The sequence below is a fragment of the Rattus norvegicus genome, chromosome 10 (genome assembly GCF_021556685.1).
Source record: "Rattus norvegicus strain SHRSP/BbbUtx chromosome 10, alternate assembly SHRSP_T2T, whole genome shotgun sequence".
Classification (NCBI taxonomy): Eukaryota; Metazoa; Chordata; class Mammalia; order Rodentia; family Muridae; genus Rattus; species Rattus norvegicus.
In genome coordinates this window covers 8394022-8413454 of record NC_141543.1, presented here as the reverse complement: position 1 = coordinate 8413454, position 19433 = coordinate 8394022, and the positions used below count along the sequence as shown (strand labels likewise).

The following is a 19433-nucleotide window of genomic DNA, read 5'->3' as shown; positions in this document are numbered from 1 at the left end:
TAAAATGAAGTTATTTTATGTAGTTATCTGTTAACATAGTGGGCCATTCAAGACCCATGATCTCTGTCACTCCCTCAACCTTCCCCCCTCTGGTCTAGACACTCATGTTCCCAGTGGCTTGGGAGACTCACTCCCTCACTTCACCTCTCTTGTGCACACTCTTCACTGAAGCTAAAACACAGACTGCCTCTTGTGCTGGTTGGTTTGTGTCCTCTTGTCACAAGTTAGGGTCATTGAGAGGAGTGGCCTCCGCAAGATTGGGCTATAAGCAGACATATAGGACATTGTCTTAATTAGTGATTGATGAGGAAGTGCCCTGCCCATTGTGGGTGAAGCCATCCCTGGGCTGTGGTCCTGGGCTCTATAAGAAACAAGCTGAGCAGCCCCCATGGCCTCTGCTCCTGGCTCCAGGATCCTGCCCTGCTTGAGTTCCTGCCCTCACTGCCTTTGATGATGAACTGTGATGTGGAAGTGTAAGCAGAAAAAACCCTTTCCTCCCCAACTTGCTTTTGGTCATGGTGTTACATCACAGCAGTGGTGACCTTGGCAGGACACCACCCTTGAATAGGAAACCACAGGGTTACTACTGCAACCTATAAATCCCCTTTCCCCGTCTATCTATATATGGAGAGATTCATCCTATACATTCTGTTACCCTAGAGAGCCCTGACTAATACAACCCCCAACAGGCATCCTCGTGTACAGAGCACACAGGATCATTGAGTCTTGCCAGGAAGCCTTCATTCTGCGCCTCTTCCGCCAGAAAAACAAACGTGGCTTCATCAAAGCTTTCACCGACAACGCTGTTGCCTTTGACACTGGCTTTTGTCACGTGGAAAGAGTGATGAGGAACCTTTTCGTGAAGAAGCTCTACCTGTGGCCAAGGTAATGACGTAAGTCATGGGGCATGCTCCATGAGCAGAAGGGCCTTAACTGAGCTGCATTTTAATGCAGTTGACAGTACAGTGTAAAATATGCTATCCAGTCTCTAAGGACCTCCTCCTCCTCTTCCTCTTCTTCTTCTTCCTCCTCTTTCTCCTTCTCCTCCTCCTCCTCCTCCTCTTTTTTAAACACATTTGTGTGTGTGTTTCAATTTTATGAAGACTACTAGTTGTATAATTATTCTTTTAATTGTTTCCTATTTCAGAACTAAAAACCACCCATAAATGGTAAATGTTTTGGTGGTGGAGGCCCAGTCAGGTCAGCTCTGCCATTAGAGGCACAAAAGCAGAACCAGCAGGATTGCTCAGGGGTACAGACACTTGCCTGAGTTCAATCCCCGGGAACCACATGGAAGGAGAGAACTGACCATGGGTTGTCCTCTGAGCTCTGAGTGCACAGACACACATGCACAAGTTGATAAATAAATATATCTTTCAAAAAGAGCGAGGGCGAGGATAGTAAGATGGTTCACGGGGTTCGATCCCCAGGACCCACTAGGGTGTCCTGCAGCCACCACACATGCACTGTGGCACATGCACACCAGTAAGTGTGACACGCCTTTTTGTTGTTTCATTTTGGTTTTTGAGAGCACTAAGCTGCCATACACAGTCGGCTGACAGGTTTTCTGGGCCTGCCTTGCCTGAGTGATGCTTGCTCGAAGTGAGGCCCAGTGTGTTCGTATGCCGTTGTGCTTCTGTTTTGTTTTTAGCTGTTGAAGCTGATTTGGAAACTGTCTCCATAGGTTCCATGTAGCAGTCAACTCATTCTTGGAACAACACAAGCCTGAAGTCGTAGAGATTCACGTGTCCATGACTCCGGCCATGCTTGCCATCCAGACAGCCATACTGGACGTCTTAAACGCGTGTCTGAAGGAACTTAAGTACCACAACCCGTCGCTAGAAGTAGAAGACTTGTCGTTAGAAAATGCTCTGGGGAAGCCATTCGACAAGGTCCACTTCTTTTCTTCCTTTTGCTGCACAGCTGGTTAGGTTGTTGTTCTGCAGAATGGAAGGCGTTTCGGTGTTCGCCGAGTGCTTTGTAGAAATTAAACTGTAGGTGACTTAGACTGGGGCTGCTTTGCCTACTGGGAAATGGTAAGTCACAGTGACATATGGATTGCCATGTAAGCACAAGGCTGACTCTTTCAGTTATGTAGTAAGTGAATGTCTTATTGTAATGTAATCAATATCTTTATTCCAACTGACAGTATCTGGGTATCTGTAGACGACAACAGGTCTATAAAGGAATGCTTCATAATTGGACGTCCCTGAAATATACTGCCTTTTTAAAATAGGAAGTCAGGCGCAATTTTTTGTTTTAGTTTTGGATTTGGTTTGGTTTTGTGGGGCTGTTTTTGTTTTGAGGCAGGGTCTCACCATGTGGCCCTATAGTGTGTTATAGTGAATTATAGAACTCTAAAATGCGATCTTTAAGAAATTCCAGGTCACATCTAGTTGAATTATGGGTCAGTCTGTGTCACTGGGAGCAGTGTGTGAGGATGCCCAGAGGAGGCTACTGTGGATGCCAAGCGCCTTCATCCTCAAGTGTGGGTAGCTTAGTGCGTGCCGAGAAGAAACCTGCCCTAGAGAAGCAGAATGCTTTCCTGAGCACTGGTTTCTGTGTGACGTCGCTGACAGCTGGGAAGCAGAGATTATTTTAGACATTCTTGCTCTAATCACATCTAAACGTAGACGGAGATTGCATCAGTCAGACAAAACCTTGAGGAGCCATACGTCTTCTAACAAAGTGGTCTGCTGTAGACTGGCTCTAGCCTCCTTTCACTGTAGCATCTGGTGTCTTGTGCATATGGATCCCAGTCCGGAGCATGAACCGTCAGATCACACAGATACCACGTCTGTTCAGTGTGTCTGATGAGATGCTCCTTATGCTGCTGTCTCTATTCCTAAGGATCAGTCATGGTTTCCAATGCATACCAAGCCGTTCTATCTCTGCTGTGTATGACCATGCATGTTTGTGCATGTCTGCATACATGTGCATGCATCGCTGTGTGTTGTGTCTGTGAGTGCTGAGTACACATGTCTGGTGTGTGTTGCACATGCTCTTGAATGTACAGAGGCCAGAGTGGCCTCTATTACTTCGTCGCCTCATTTCATTGAGCAAAGGGTCTTTCCCTGAATCTAGAGCTGAGGTGAAACCAGACTGTCCCAGAGGTCTTCATGTCTTTGCCCGCATAGCTCCAGGGTTAGAGGCACATCCTATCTTTTTATGTGGATGCTGGGATTTGAACTCAGGTCCTTCTTCTGCACAATGGACACTCTTACCCACAGAGCCATCTCCCCAGCCCCCTGACAGTAATGTTAAAAATAACTAAGGGAGCTTAACTCTATCTGGTCATAAAAATTACAGTAATAAAACATTATGCTTGAAAAACTAAAACATTATTAGGATTTAGTGACCTGAAACTTTCTAGCCACTTCCTTGGAAAGAAATACTAAGGAAATATTAAGAATATAAGGGAATCTTTTTGTAGTAAAATGCAAATAACAAAGCATTTAGCATCTTAAATATATTTTTACATATCTAGTAAATAACCCTTAAGGAAAGTATGGCTGTGTTAAGAAAAGCTATATTGGACATATCTTAACAACAGTAAATTGTATCCTTTTTCAGACAATCCGCCATTACTTGGACCCTTTGTGGCATCAGCTTGGAGCCAAGACTAAATCCTTGGTGCAGGATTTGAAGATACTAAGAACGTTACTGCAGTATCTCTCTCAGTACGACTGTGTTACTTTTCTAAATCTTCTGGAATCTCTGAGAGCAACAGAGAAGGTGTTTGGTCAGAATTCAGGTGTGAGATTAAAAATACCAATATTATTCTAAGAGCTGGTTTGAATAATGTGTTAATGAAAGGAGTGCTGTATTCAACTCATGTTATAAATTGCATTTCATGCTCAGTGCACAAGGATGTAGAGCTTTATTGGCTGCTAATGTTCCCACCTACTTAAGTTCTGTTCTGTATAATAAATATTCATCATTCCCGACAGTTTTATTTCCAGAGAAGAAGTTTGTAGTACAGACAGCCTAACTTGGGAATAGGTTGTGTTCTGGGAGTTTGGTTGGTAGAAACTTAAGATTAATTTTACTCAAAGACATTCATCCACTAGAATGTCAAAGGCTTATGAGATTCGTGTAGAAGTGCACACGTGTACAGTGACTGTAATGCTAACTACCAGAGATGCTGAGCTGTCGGGTCAAATATGTGCAATTGATAATTTTCACTACTTCCTCAGGACTTCCTCAAGTAACAAAGTACAGACCTTGGGATATAACACCATGATAGAGTGCATACCCAGCATATGTAAGGCCCTGGATACAGTCCCCAGTGTCATGGGGGGAAGGAGGGAGGATAAAGCACCATGGTCGAGTACATACTTAACACATGTAAGGCCCTGCATGCAGTCCCCAGTGTCATGGACATACAAAAAGGATGAAGTGCAGAGGTACATGAGAAAGAACTCGTTAGTTGGTGTCACTGCCTTGGATTATGCAAGGTTATATGTGGAGTTCTCCAATACCTCCTTGGAAATGTCCACATGGTTATCTTAGAATTACTATAAGCAGAGTTTTGAGATCTCATACCCATGCAAACCTCTTGAGGAGTCAAGGAGGCCCTGGGCCACATTTTGAAAACCACTGGTCTAGCCAAGCAGAGGCTACAGCAATAAGAGAGAATTAGACACAGTTGTGAAAGCAAGATGGCAGCCAGTGGTCTATGTGGGTCATGTGACTATCAAGAGTATTTAAAACTGACACTAATTGAAGCCTTTTTTTTAAAAAAAAAATTCTATTAGGTTGGCTTTTCCTGGATGCTAGCACCTCCATGTTCGTGAATGCTCGTGCCCGAGTTTACCGTGTCCCAGATGTCAAACTGAGCAAAAAGACCAAAACATCGGAGAAGATGGCAGGTCCAGAAGAGCAAGGTCAGGCCTTACATATGTCTCTGTTCACAGTGGCCGCAAGGGCCACAGTGGTGTGGAAGCAGGTGTCAGCCTAAAGCAGATGTAGCATCTCCTGTTATGCATAGAGATGTGTACAGAGCGTGGGAAGAGCACTCAGTGAAACCAGGATGAGATCCATGGCCAGAGGACACCAGTGTCAAAGTCCAGACATCAGGCAAGAGTGTTCTCACTGCTATATAGGAAACAGTTCAACTGTTACTATCTTGGGCACTTAAAGTCTTAGTGAAACATTTTAGCATTTAAAGATCTGTTCAAAATAGTCTATCATATGTTTGAATACTTACAGAATAGAAAAATAGCTGTTGCCTGCTTTTGTCCATGTTCAGGGTTGTAGAAAGCACAGGCCTATTAGATACTGTCAGGCGGCAGCAGTGGTGTCTTGTGCCTTTAATCCCAGGGCTCTGGAGGCAGAGGCAGGCGGATCTCTGTAAATTCCAGGACAGCCAGGACTACACAGAGAAACCCTGACTCTAAAAGAGAGAAAAGGAGCAAGGAAAAGAAATAATGAGCATGGCTGCCCCCCCCCCCCCCGCTTTGTGTAGCTGCTTATGGGCAGCATCACAACTGACATTGAAAGATCCCACGCAGAGAGACCCTTACTCAAGTCTTGGGAAATCGCGGACCCCAGACACAGAGAGACCATTTTGGATGTAATAAGCAAAGGTGAGGTTTATTACAGAGACCTATTACAGAGATCTCCGGGCCGACACATATCCCACGCAGGAGACAGAGGTGTCGACCCCTAGAGGCTGGGAGAAAGAGTATTTAAAGGCAGAGGCTGTGAGCCCAGGGGATGGTGGGTGTCAAAGGGGAAGGCACCACAAGTTACAGGATTGTTTTATGGCTCCAGGAGATAAGGGGACGCTAGAAGGTTTTATGGCCCCCTGGTTCCTGGAACAGAGCTACTAAATCAGGAGAAGGGTAGGGTCTTCAGGTCCTCATTATTTTTAAAAGTTTGTCAAAACTGATGAAGCATCTGTATTTGAAACACCTCTGGTTAGGCTTGGGCCGCAGGTTTCCTGGGGTGCTCTCTGTAGGACGCAATGGCTGGAAAGCACAAGTAGGGGCTTAAATAAACATCACAGGGGCAGAACAAAGAACAGTTATTCACACCGGGTGATAAGCAAAGTAGTTCTCTTGCATTCCTTTTCTTTATCTTTATGGCCTGTTACTCCTGAGTTTGTGGCTTTTGGGGCTTATTCTTTTAATTTTATATTTTTAAACCTTAAATTTGTATAATTTTCCTTTCAACATCACTGAGCAGGCTCCGTCGGCTGTGCACATGGCCTGTCCACCCGCCACTTCTGCACATTTCAGCTAGACTTGTCGGGAGGCTTTTTCTGGGAAGCAGCTCCTGTGTTGCGTGGTGGAAGCCTAAGGACAGCCATTCACAGCGATGTTAGTTTCTGGTGTGGGAAAGCCACTGGCATGGTTTTAGCTGAACATCATACAGAATAAGGTTATCATTTATTTTTGTACAGAAACAAAAAAAGAACTGGTCCTAGAAAGCAATCCAAAGTGGGAAGCGCTGACTGAAGTCCTGAAAGAAATCGAAACAGAAAATAAGGAGAGTGAAGCCCTTGGTGGCCCAGGTAGGAACAAAGGAGGTGGTGACATTGGCCTTGTCTTTGTTGTTTCTGAGACAGGATCTCATTGGCCCAGATTGGCCTGGAGCTTGCTTGCATCTGAGGCCGGCCTTGGCGTTCTGCTTCCCCTTCCTCCTGCGTCCCAGTACTGGACCCCAGGCAGGAGCCACCATCCAGCACACAGGTGTCCGGTCGGTCCCCTCCCTGGAGCCAGCGTTGCTTCGGTTCCTTTGCTCGCTGAGCTTTTCCCCGGGTTGAGTCATTTTGTATTCAGGAAGCACAGTCTTCACTGCTCAGCTTCTCGGGGCTTCTATTAAAGATTGAGCACATTTCCATGTATGTATTCACCAGGATTTAAACCTAGACTCCCCAGGAATCAGCTACTGGCCCCCTGTTTTATACGCCCAGCCACGTGTCCTTCCAAAGAGGCTTAAATGCCTCGTTTGACCGAGTCCTAGAGAAACAGTTCCAGTTGTAGGCCTTCTGCCTTCAAACATGAGCACAGATGAGCACAGTAGACTAAGACAAAAGTGTAAATAAAAAATTAAATTAGATAGAGAGTAAATGCATGTTTGAAAATACTGATTTTTTTTTTAAAGATTTATTTATTTTATGTAGGTGAGTACACCGTTGCTTTCTCAGACACCAGAGGCGGACATCAGATCCCATTACAGATGGTTGTGAGCCACCATGTGGATTCTGGGAATTGAACTCAGGACCTCTGGAAGAGCAGTCAGTGCTCTTAACCGCTGAGTCCTCTCTCCAGCCCCTGCAGAGTACTAAGGCAAGCGGGGTGGTGTGCTGGGCACGGGGAATGAGACAAAGTGTAATGACACTGAGGACTCCACTGGGAAACCCATGGCTGTGCCCTAACCTTAGTGTTTCTAAAGTCACTCAAGGGGCTGGAGAGACAGCTCAGTGGTTAAGAGCACTTGCTGCTCTTGCAGTGGAGGACAGTTCAGTCCCAGCACCCACGTTAGACAGCTCAAGACCTCTAGTGCCCTCTTCTGGCCCCCACAGGTATTTGCATGTTCACACTCACATCTTTTTTTAAAGGGCATTCAATCCCTATATGAGTAGATCCTGGTGCTAATTACCCAGAACTTAGAGTACTGTGGCCCACAACCCAACATTGCACATGCCCACTTGGGAAAGAATAATAAATATGGGGATGGGGCAAGATTTTCTCTAGCAGACAGTGAGGATATTGACTTTAGTATATTTTCCTCTAGATTTCTTTCACATGTTTTCTGTTTCACATTGTAACGTCAATAGGATGTGCCCACCCCTTGGCCTGCAGTCAAGGATAGCTACGCATATGGCCTGACACAAAAGCTTGTACTTGAAGTTTTATGAGGGGGCTGGTGAGATGGCCCAGTGGGTAAAGCCTTTCCTGACAAACCAGATGACCTGAGTTCATTCCCTGGAAGCCACGTGGTGGTAGAGGAGAACAAGGTTCTCTGACCTGTGCACACACTAAATAAACTAAGTAAAATGAATGAATTAATGGCTCAGTGGTCAAAAGTACTGACTGCTCTTCCCGAGGTCCTGAGTTCAATTCCCAGCAACCACATGGGGGCTCACAACCATCTGTAATGGGATCTGATGCCCTCTTCTGGTGTTGTCTGAAGACAGTCACAGTGTACTTATATATAATAAATGAATAAATCTTTTTAAAAACTTTTAATTAAAAAGCTGATGGGATTTTGTGACTTTTTTATAACTTGATTATAACTTGATTGCATAGTTCTCAAGCAGCTAACAGAAACTTTGTATACCAGACTACCTTGGACTTAGAGCCGTCCTCCTGCCTCTGCTTCCTAAATGCTGGGACTCACTCGAGGTGTGTTATGACATTGGTTTTTATAAGGCTCATTTTCATTTTCCTTAGCTAACCGTAACCATTAATCACATATACATAGCAACTGTAATGAGTCGTCGAAAATGTTGACATTAGTGACCTGCGTTCAGCAGGTCTTTAATACATGTAGTCTTGTTTGCCTTGGCCAACTTAAACTACACCAGTTTGCTTGCTCTTTCTTAGTAATAATGGCATCATCTATCATTGCTGATTTCTGTCTTTACAGTTTTTAATCCTGTTTTTATTGCTCTAAAATCAACCATTAGATACAATCTTCTGAAAATTATTCTTCTACTTTTAAGGCTAGAAAATCACCTCCATCTTGGGAGTGAAGACAAGCCATCTTTTCTTGTGATTAAGATTGTACATTTAACTCTATAATCCATTGGAAATGTGTTTTAGTGTCTAAGAGCCTCTAGAAAATTATTATTTGAAGCTTCATTAAAACCTCCGTGGTACCTTGGCTCTAACTGGCTTCAGCTTTGCCCTTTGAATTGGTCCAGAGGTGAAAGCATGTGCTTGCTACCCAAGCCCCCTTTTGAACAATTTGTAAATAGGCTCTTTAGCGAGGGTAAGATGCCTTCCTTTAGGGCACTCAGGGCAGCCCCAGGGAGCCAAGAATGGGAGTGAGTGAGCAAGCAAGCAAGCAAGCAAGCATCCGTTCTCTCTAATTGCAGGCCAGGTGCTGATCTGTGCGAGCGATGACCGCACATGTTGCCAGCTCAGAGACTACCTGACTGCTGGCGCAGAAGCCTTCCTACTGCGGCTCTACAGGAAAACCTTCGAGAAGGACGGCAAAGCTGAAGAAGTATGGGTAAATTTTAGAAAGGGAGATGGCCCAAAGAGAACTATGAAATCTGACAAAAGACCCAAAGATGCCCAAAACAAAGAGCGTGCTTCCACCAAAAGGGGTGCTCTCAAAAGGAAGAAGAAGCGAGAGCTGACTCTGACGCAAGTGTTGGGGACTGCTGAGGAGCCGCCAGAGGAAGGGGCTGTGGAGGAAGACCTGCACAAACAGACCGGAAGTAGCCCAGAAGTCTGCGGGGGAGAGATTCAGCATGAATCATTTGATTTAAACGTGTCATCTGATGCAGCCTATGGCATACTGAAAGAGCCCCTGACCATCATCCATCCGCTTCTGGGATGCAGCGACCCCTATGCCCTGACACGAGTACTGCACGAGGTGGAGCCTAGATACGTGGTTCTGTATGATGCAGAGCTCACTTTTGTTCGGCAGCTGGAGATCTACAGGGCCAGCAGGCCTGGGAAACCTCTGAGGCAAGTCTGTGCCTGGTAGTTCTTCGGGCTTTAATGCAAAAGCTGTTTGGCCTGCATGGTGGTTTTCTTACCTTTAACCCAAGATGATGCTGGTTTGAGGCTGCTTTCTGGTGAGTAAGAGAAGCTCAGATGGATGCCAGCCACCTAGGCTAAACTGCAAGCCTCCAGCGCCCCTGGCGTTTTCCCTTCCTACTCACATTCTCTCTTTATGTATGAGTGTGTCCTTTCAGGTACAGTATCTGGAAAGTCTAGGACATTGATAATGTTCTGTGCAATACCAAAGTAATATGCTAATGACTTAGCCAAATGTTATTAATCTTCTGAAACACCCTATAAACTCTTAAACATTTGTCCTTATGGTTGTGTGCACACCATCCCAGCTTACAGGACTTGTTAATGCCTTCCACCTTTCTGGGGGCTGCAGGGGCCACCCACACTCATATTAGACAGAGAGCACCTCTACCTACTGAGCCATCCCACCATCTCACGGCTCACAAACTTACGAAGTGACTTGAGTCTTTCTCATAAAACTAACATGTTTTAGGAATTACTATACCAAGTTTCTTGGGTTTCTAGAAATACCTTTAAAAATCTACCGATCTATCAGATGAGAAAGAATACAGTGTTCTCGGGGTTGGGGATTTAGCTCAGTGGTAGAGCACTTGCCTAGCAAGCGCAAGGCCCTGGGTTCGGTCCCCAGCTCCGGAAAAAAAAAAAAAAAAGAATACAGTGTTCTCGCTCTCCAGCTAACTAAAGGGAAATAAATATCAAAATTAATCTCCTGAACTCAGTCTGAACCAGAAACACAGCCAAGAGAAACCTTTGGAACAGGGTAAGTAAGGCAGCCTTTCACAGCAGAGGCAATAGAGGCAGCACAGAAGGTGCCCAGGGGTAGAGACCCTGCGAGAGCATTGTCTAATAGCTACAGCCTGCTAGCCTCCAGCTCCCACCTAGCTTATGTGCACCTGGCTTCCTGCCCAAGAACAGGGCACTGCCTGTCAAGGGCAGAAGAGATCTGGAAATTCAGCCGCTCACGCTCAATGGGAAGCTCAGACTCAGAAATGGAAGTTGTTGGCCTCAGTCACATATCATCCATGAAGCAGCTGGAATCGCCTAACTCAGCCAGTGACCTTTCCCCTCTCTAACGTCAGAGTAAGACGTCTGGGGAGATGTGTGCTGCAAGTAAAGCAGGCTTAAGAGGAGACACCTCTAATGGGAATGGGGTGGTGGGAACACTCGATTCAGCCTCAGCCGCAAACAAGAAAGAAGCGAGTTCTTAATTGATTTTTTAAAAGACATTTATTTTTAATGGTGTGTGTGTGTGTGTGTTCCAGTTGTCAAAGATGGCAGAGGAGGGAGTAAAAGCTGGAGTTACAGGCAGCGCTAAGCTACCCAGTGTGAGTGATGGAAGCTGAACTCTGGTCCTCAGGAAGCACTCCTACCCAACAAGCCCTCTCTTCAGCCCCACAGCAAAGCCCTTTATAGACCCCAAACAGGAAAAAGACACAAATTAAGGTTCCCAATGTTATCCATGTGTGAAACATCCCTGGCCCCCTTCTGCTGTGACATAGATGAGGGGACTGAGAAAGCACAGGGGGAGAGGTCTGAGCTGTTAATTCATTCGCTTGTCATTGACATTGCATTTCCCTAAGCTGGCTTTAATGATGATCTCCCACTTCTAAGCTATCATCTGGCAGAAGTTCAAAGAAAAGGTTTTTTTAAAAAGCTTTTTTGTTTATAGTTATGAAGAATTCTTATCCTCTAGTTCTAGCTCAGTGTTTACCTGAACTGTGTTCTTCCTTTTGCTGAAAAGAAAAAAAACTTCCCTGGGTGACAGCCCTACTGAGCAGGCAGGTGGGAGCCTGCATGCTGGGTGGGGTGGGGGAGGTCTTACTCCTCAATGTCTTGAGTCTCCAGCGCTGCTGCTCTAGATGCTCCCCTGTGCTGTACCTTGTAGGGACTAAGAATAAAAGAGTTCTGTCTTATCCCGCAGGGTTTACTTTTTTGTATATGGAGGCTCCACAGAAGAGCAGCGCTACCTGACTGCTCTGCGCAAAGAAAAGGAAGCGTTTGAAAAGCTCATAAGGTGAGGCATGTGGCCCTCAGGAACCATGCTGTGCCTGTCCTTCTGAGTCCTACTCTGGTGGGAATATTAAAAGGTCACACTCCAGTCAGAGATCTGCTTGGAAGGACCCATTATTAGGTTGCCACAGCAAAAGGACACAGCTAAGCACCACCAGGAAAGTCACAGAGTTCAGGAGCCAAACCGGGGTAAAGTCTTCTGAACCATGGAGGTGCACTCAAGTCTATCTGCAGCCACAGGCCACGGCACGTGCAGTCATGGCAGCAGAGACACTCGTTCAGCCTTGGTGTCCACAGCCTTCATTGAAGCTTGGCCTATAGGCTCAGCACCCCTGTGAGCGACTCGGTCTCTAACTGCAGCATGCCAGATCAAAAGCAGGCACTCAGCAGCAACCACAGGGAACATATTCTGACCAAACACTTGTCCCTGTAACCGCAGGCCTGCAGAGTTCAGTGCACATCCCTGAGATCTCACTCTGGCCAGCCATAAGCACGCAGGCCTTTCTTGGAATTTTGCCAAGCTTGAGCACCTGTGCACTGCTCTGCTGTTCTCTCCTCTTTGGTGCCCTGTTGTTGCCAGGGAGCTGATGGGATATGAGGCTGGAGTCCCCTAAAGCTTCAGCTGCTGCCTCTCCCCTGGTTCATCAAGGAGTCTAGTTGAGAGAAAGGAGCCAGTAGCGGTAGTGAGCTGTGCACCCCCATACAGCTGCTGGCTTATACAGATGACTGGTCGTCAGAGACGGAGCCATCATCAGGGTAGACGACCCACGTAGCATCCCAGGTTAGTTCCCAGCCCTGAGAAAATACTCATCCACTTTCACAGTATTTTACCTAAAACCTAGCATCACTTTTTTCCTAAACTCAGTGCCTACTTATATTTATTTACAGGCTTCCACTTTGCACAGCAATCAAGTGGTTACACCATGTAGGGCCTTAGGAAGCTTATTCTCCCAGATTGTGTGCTGGTGTTTGTTTTTAAATTACAAAGCTGCACGTGGTATATTGCCAGTAGGGCATTTGCACCTTGCCTGAGAAAATTTACTGTGACAGTAAGAGAGCAGACTTTTGCCAAGACCTCCATGGGAGATGTTATAAGAGCAACACTGGGCTGCCATTTAAACTAACCAGAGAGGAATGAATCAGGAGGACAGGGAGAAAATGAGGGCTTCTCAGCTGGCTTAGAGAGAAGAAGACTGCAGACAAGTAGAGAGCAGATTCAGTTGCTGGAGAGTAAGGGCAAGGTGCTACCTGATGGACAAGTAAGCAGTTCACAGTGAACAGTCAAGATCACTAGCTCGGCTTTGCTGTAAGACACTCAATGCAGAAGAGGGCTTGCCTGATGCCGTCCACAAAGGCTCCTCAGCTGCTCCTTCCCACCTCACCTCACATCATTAGAGCCGTTCACCTGCTGCTCAACATCCCAGCACTGCAAGCCAGCACGGGCTACACAGTGAGAAAAGGGGAGTCATTGGCACTAAAGCAACAATAGCAAACCTCAGTGCCTGATGTAGGTAAGGAGTGAGTGCCTTTGACTCTGGTGGAGACGACTAAGGTCCTGTGTGCTGCTCAGCGAGACCTGCTTTCTTTATTATCTGCAGCTCCTTCCTGGGGTGTAAATTTTCTCAGAAATGGAAACAGCACCAGTCGCTTGAGAGCAGACCTCTGATGTCTCAGTGTAACCCTGGATAACCTTTGCATGTGTGGGATTCCAAGACCCCACCCAGTGCGTTCTTTGCACCCTGTAGTCAGTCTTTTCAGATAGATTTTATTGGCATTATCCCCATTTTACAGATAAAAAAGTACAAATCGAGACAAGGAGCCACTGAAAGACTTGTTCCAGGTCATACTGCCAATAAGAACTAGATCTCTGCTCCTGATTGTGTTATCCACCCACAGATGGCACATTCATCAGGAAGTGTCCCCCACACTCCCCCCGTACCTCACACCCCCATGTGATCTGTGGCTTAACTTGTGAAAGTGGGAGAAAGAGAGAAAACGATATTGAGGACCCGCTGGCTCTCAGTATCTTGACGGTTTGCCTTTGTCCTCTGGGGCACATTGGGTGTGATGAGAGTTGCTGCTGGGGTCAATGACAGGCAAGGGTTTACTCACAGAGCCCCTGGCCCTGGCCTAGGGGGTGGTAAGGAAGCCAGGACCATTCTATTTTCCATAGTGTTTAAGGAAGTCGTGCTCTGGCGCGTCTCTGGAAAATGCATGTTGTTCAGGCCTGGGGAGACACACCCCTCTTGCATCTCTTAGCCGGTCTGCTGAAGTTCTCCGCTCTGTTGGCTTGTTCATGGTTATTTTGCTTCCTCAGTTCTGCTGCAGGCCTCAAGAGAAGCCGGTCCAGCTGCACGTGCTGTGGCACCAGGCGCAGATTAGACTCTTAGTGCTTAAGCCTGGTGAGGTAATCGTCACATGCTCCGTGGTTTTAAGCAGGAACCACCCAGGTTACTGTGGTCCAGGAACACATCCTAACACATGTGTATGAGACACTGGGTTACTCTGAAGACCAGAAGGGTTGTATGAACATATTTGGTACATTTGTTTTTGTGTTTCATGTGTGTGTCTGTTCATGCATGTATGCATGCACACCATGTGAAGGTCAAGACAGCTTGCAGGAGTCCGTTCTCACACCAAGTGGAAGAGTGGTGGAGCTTGGACTCAATGGCAAGCACCTGGACCCACTGAGCCGTCTGCCAGCCCAGTGATCACATTTATATCCTGATCCCTTAAGAGTAGGGAACACTCCATAATGCTTGCAAGCACACCCTCGGGGAGTGGCTGCTGTCCCCAGCTCTTTCCCAGATGCTGTCGTCTGTTGTAATGGCTGACATAAGCTTTATCCATGTATTGACCTTGACTCTCCTTTGAACTAAAGGTGGCTGACGGGGCCTCCCACCTGCCGTACAGCAGGTTGGGGCAAGCTCAGTTATATCAGACACTATAAAGGAGCTTCTTGTTTGCACTCTAGAGGGTGGCAAAGGAGGCCAGTGGTTTGGCTGGGCTCCCCTGGCACCCGTCCTCCCGTTTATTTCTAATGTATCTCTTGCGTTCACCTTACCCTCCAATCATGTGTCAGAGACATCCTCTTGCCTCAGCCTCTTGAGTCCTGTATTATAGGTGTGCACCCCGACTGCCAGCGTATAAATCATCTTAGAGATTAGATTTTCAGAAGATTAATCTAGAGCATTGAGATTAGTCAAGTGGTGCTTATGTAATTGTTTCCCAGGGAAAAAGCTAGCATGGTTGTCCCTGAAGAACGGGAAGGCAGAGATGAAACCAACCTGGACCTGGCAAGAGGCACAGCAGCCATGGACACTCCCACTGACACTCGGAAAGCTGGTAAGCCCCACCCTGAGCCTTTTCTGCCTTTAGAGGAAGCTGTGAAACCGCAGAGCCACATAGCTGAGCTTTTTATATAAACTCTTAAAAACACGAATTGGGCAGGGGAGATTGTTCACTGGTAAGGAGCTCTTGACTGTTCTTGCAGAGAACTTGAGTTCCATTCAGCACCTACACCAGGCAGCTCACAATTGCCTATAGATTTAGCACCATCCTGTGGCCTCTCAGGGACATGCACTCATGTGCTGCATATAAACTCATGCAGGCACACACACATATGCATGATTTAAATAATAATAAATGATTTTTAATGAAAAGGAAATGATTTGGGGAGACAGCAGGTGAACTCTACCAGTAAAGCCTTCAGAGATCTAATTGGGCTCTGTACTTGAGGAACCAGTTGACTCCCACAACAGCTGAAGGATGATTTCCCCAAGTCCCTGTGCCTGTAGTCTCAGGGTCACATGTTACTGGGACTTCCTAAGGGAACACAGGCACCCTCCCAGCTCCAAAGCGTTTTCCGCTTCTTGATATCTCTCAACTCCTGGGTGTTTGGCATGCTACCAAGGTCCGCTGGACTCCAAGTATAGCACCCTTATTCACAAGGACTTCCACTTCCGTGTAAGCTGATGTCAGCCGAGCAGCCTAAGAGAAACAGTAGGGTTAAAGATGATTTAACCTCTGCCAACATTGGGTACACTTAGACCTAAGGTGAACAGTTTTCATGCTCCTGCCTTCCCAGTGGTGTTCTGCCTGCCATGGTTCAGAAACAACAGAGCCAGCTGCTTGTGCACTGAAACCCTGAGCCTAAGGACTGCCTTCCTTCCCTTGTTTTACCTGCATTTGTCAGGGGCTAGAGAGAGAGGACTGGAGAAATGGCTCAGAGGTTAGAGACTTGCATGAAGGCCTGAAAATCTTAGTTCCAAGGCCCCTCCTACTGGGTAGCGAGAGAAAAGCCATTGTGAGAACTGTGCTCTAATCTCCACACATGTGCGGTGCCCACTCGGCCTGCCATGCTTATTAAAGCTGTGAGGGTGCTAGTCTGGAACGCAGAGATTCTGCGTCTGTGCTGAACTGGGCTCTCATCCCAAAGGCACAGGGTGGAGAGGGCCTCGGGCGGCACGCTCTAGGGAGCCCTGCTTCAGAATGTCTGTACCCTTTATGAAGCAGACTCTGCCTTGCCTGGTGAGCTTTTGGGAAGAACTGTAGCCTGTAAGGCAGGATGGAGGAGGTGAGGTCCTGCTCGAGGTGCCACACACAAAGCAATTCCTAGAGCTCTGCGCTTTGGAAGCCGGAGTTCCCTGTTGGTACTGTAAACATTACACAGACTCAGTGACTTGAGAGCCGCACACTGACCTTTCAGGTCTGTAGGCTATGCAGATCCCCATTGGCTGCCACTCATTAGCTTCAGGGCTGTTTTCTTCCTGCAGGTCTGTAGAAGAGCCATCCCCTTGTTTTTCCAGTGCCTTAGAGTCTACCTGAGGTCCTGGCTCATGGCCCTTCCTCTACCCTCATAGCCATGCTGATGTCTTCTCTGACCCTAGTGCCTCTCCCTTTCCTCAGTGCTGAACCAGGCCAAGTTGTCTGTTCTCTGTTGTTATAACGAATACCTCATGAAACAACTTAGAGGGGGATAACTGGACCTATGTTAAAGGCCTCAGTCCACACCCAGCCAGCCTCATTATTCCTAGGCCTATGATGAGTCAGAACTGTGGTGGAAGGCTGTGGGACATGAAAGTTGTTCATTTGTGACAGCAAGCAGACAAATGTCTGGGTAAGTGCAGGACACCTCCTAGTGGCCTGCCCTGGTGGTCTGCCTCCTCTGGCGGCCCTATCTCCCAGTGGTCCATTCGGCTGTGACCTCATCTCACTACCTTCCTCTGGCCTCCACACATGGGCTCAACATAGCTGCACATACACATGCCCACACACAATCCCTCGCATACACATGTTCACATATACACACACAGATAACACTCATACCCAAATGAGGTTCTTAAAGCAGCAGCATTAACATCCCTGGGGTTTGTTGAAAATGTACTTTTTGAGCCTTTGATTCCACATCTGCATTGTTCTGCTTGCTCTGTAGCCCCAGGTATGCGCATTAGTATGTAAGCTGCTCCCAACATCTTCCCTTCCCATCTCTAGACCCAAAGGTAATGGCAACAGCTCAGAAGGCAGTCTGCTTAGCCCCTACAGTACATAGGGCCTGGAGATATAAGAACCAGCACATGCATGCATACATACATATACACATAAATACATACTCTCCATGAGGGAGCAGAGGAACCAGAGCAAAGGTGTTTGTGTGCCATTGTAAATCATAAACTATGAGTGCAGTCTAACTTTCCTATTGACTCCATTCAGAGTGATAGAAAGTGTTACAGCTATTCACCTGTTTAATAACAGAAACATTTAACCCTATGCAAAGTCATCTCTAAGTACTCTTCCCTGTGCCACGACCTAAATTCCCCTTTTCATAGGTGGCCAGGAGCGGAACGGCACACAGCCCAGCATCGTGGTGGACATGCGTGAGTTTCGGAGCGAGCTCCCATCTCTAATCCATCGGAGGGGCATTGACATAGAGCCAGTGACTCTGGAAGTGGGTGATTACATCCTGACACCTGAGCTTTGTGTGGAGCGCAAAAGTGTGAGCGACCTCATTGGCTCGCTGCATAGTGGCCGCCTATACAGCCAGTGCCTAGCCATGTCCCGCTACTACCGGAGGCCTGTGCTACTCATCGAGTTTGACCCGAGCAAGCCCTTCTCCCTGGCACCACGGGGTGCCTTCGTCCAGGAGATGAGCAGCAGTGATGTGAGCTCTAAGCTCACACTCCTCACCTTGCACTTCCCACGCCTGCGGCTGCTCTGGTGCCCCTCGCCCCATGCCACAGCCGAGCTGTTTGAGGAGCTGAAGCAGAACAAGCCACAACCTGATGCGGCCACAGCCATGGCCATCACCGCAGACTCAGAGACGCTACCTGAGTCAGACAGGTATAACCCTGGCCCCCAAGATTTTGTGCTAAAGATGCCTGGGGTCAATGCCAAGAACTGTCGCTCCCTGATGAATCAAGTGCAGAACATCGCAGAGCTGGCCACCCTGTCCCTGGAGCGACTCACGGGTATCCTGGGGCACTCGGGAAATGCCAAGCAGCTGCATGACTTCCTGCACACTGCCTATGCAGACTTGGTGTCCAAAGGCAGAGTGAGAAAGTGACTGTTCTCACAGGGCTACGTATCGTCATTTGCATAGCATTCATTCTTTCCCCAGGCAATTAGGGCCTGGCATTCTGTCCCCCAGGGCATTTGTCCAGAAGCCAGGATTTCCCCCTGGGCTCTGTGCTGAGGTGTGTGTTTGCCCCCTCTTGCTGGCTCTTGCCCCTCTGTGCTCTGTCTATGCCATGCCTGCAGTGACCCATTTTCAGTAAGGTGTGGTGAGATCATGCCCCTTGAAGCAAACACAACCCAGTTTGCTTCTCAGGCTAGTGGAAGCACGCCATCTTGGTCCTAACACTGGCTACACAGGGCTTGGTAGGCCTGAGACACGGCTGCTGTTCCTAACGAGCTTCTTCACCTCCCACTCACAGAGACAAACTGGCTCACTAGTCTCCTGGTCACCAGGTATATGTAACATGTACTGTGACTCGGTTGTTTAAACCAGTGTTTTTAACAGAATTAATTGCTTATGGACAAGATTTGATGAGTTAATAAAGGGCTCCTCAGAATTCTTGGTTTCTAAATGTTTGATCTCCAAATTCCTACTCTGAACCCAAATAACGAGTCCAAGTGTCCCCTAGACCTCACTGACATAAGATACCAGTGCCATACCAGAAGCACACCATCTCTGCCCTGCCCGTGGTTGTGTCTTGACTGCTTCTCCTTGCCTGGGTAAGGACTGAATGTGAGCAAGGGGGTTCAGGTGCTTTCTAATGTGGGTTTCTCTCCTTCTTCCTAAAGGATTGTGGGTAAATGGATAAATTGGTGCAGAGAACACAAAAATTCAGAAAAAAAATTACATAGTTTGTTTAAAGACCCACAAACCAATCTCATGATTGATTTAGACTGGATTTTCTGTGTTAAAGTGGGATTCATCGGGGTTGGGGATTTATCTCAGTGGTAGAGCGCTTGCCTAGCAAGCGCAAGGCCCTGGGTTCGGTCCCCAGCTCCGAAAAAAAAAAAAAGAAAAGAAAAAAAAAATGGGATTCATCACATCTTCATGTTGTTGTAAACTGCGATACTTAAGCATTAGCTGCTTATGTGTTCAGTGACAGGCAGTGAGCTTTCTACCTCAAGAGCTAATACCATATAATGTCAGCCTTGCCACATGGTTGAGTGTTCCATCGCTGTCAGCCATCT

At 47.1% G+C, this 19433-nt stretch overlaps 1 protein-coding gene across 11 annotated transcripts in view; it reads left to right on the top strand.

Moving 5' to 3' along the window:
- Ercc4 (ERCC excision repair 4, endonuclease catalytic subunit) overlaps positions 1–18802 on the top strand; it is a 29289-nt gene extending 10487 nt beyond the window's left edge. The window contains exons 3-11 of one of the 11 annotated variants that reach the window (XR_015630716.1): positions 690–885; positions 1685–1892; positions 3574–3754; positions 4758–4886; positions 6407–6517; positions 9050–9760; positions 11644–11736; positions 14965–15077; positions 17561–18802. Coding sequence is in view for 9 of the 11 variants with exons in the window: in NM_001447234.1 (NP_001434163.1) it covers positions 690–885; positions 1685–1892; positions 3574–3754; positions 4758–4886; positions 6407–6517; positions 9050–9650; positions 11644–11736; positions 14965–15077; positions 17561–18294 (2366 nt within the window). In the remaining 2 variants the exon portion in view is untranslated. Of the gene's footprint in view, positions 1–689; positions 886–1684; positions 2037–3573; positions 3755–4757; positions 4887–6406; positions 6518–9049; positions 9761–11643; positions 11737–14964; positions 15078–17560 lie in introns of all 11 variants that reach the window. The other 10 variants (XM_087572646.1, XM_087572651.1, NM_001447234.1 and 7 more) reach the window with 10 other exon arrangements.
- The last annotated feature ends 631 nt before the right edge of the window (positions 18803–19433 follow it).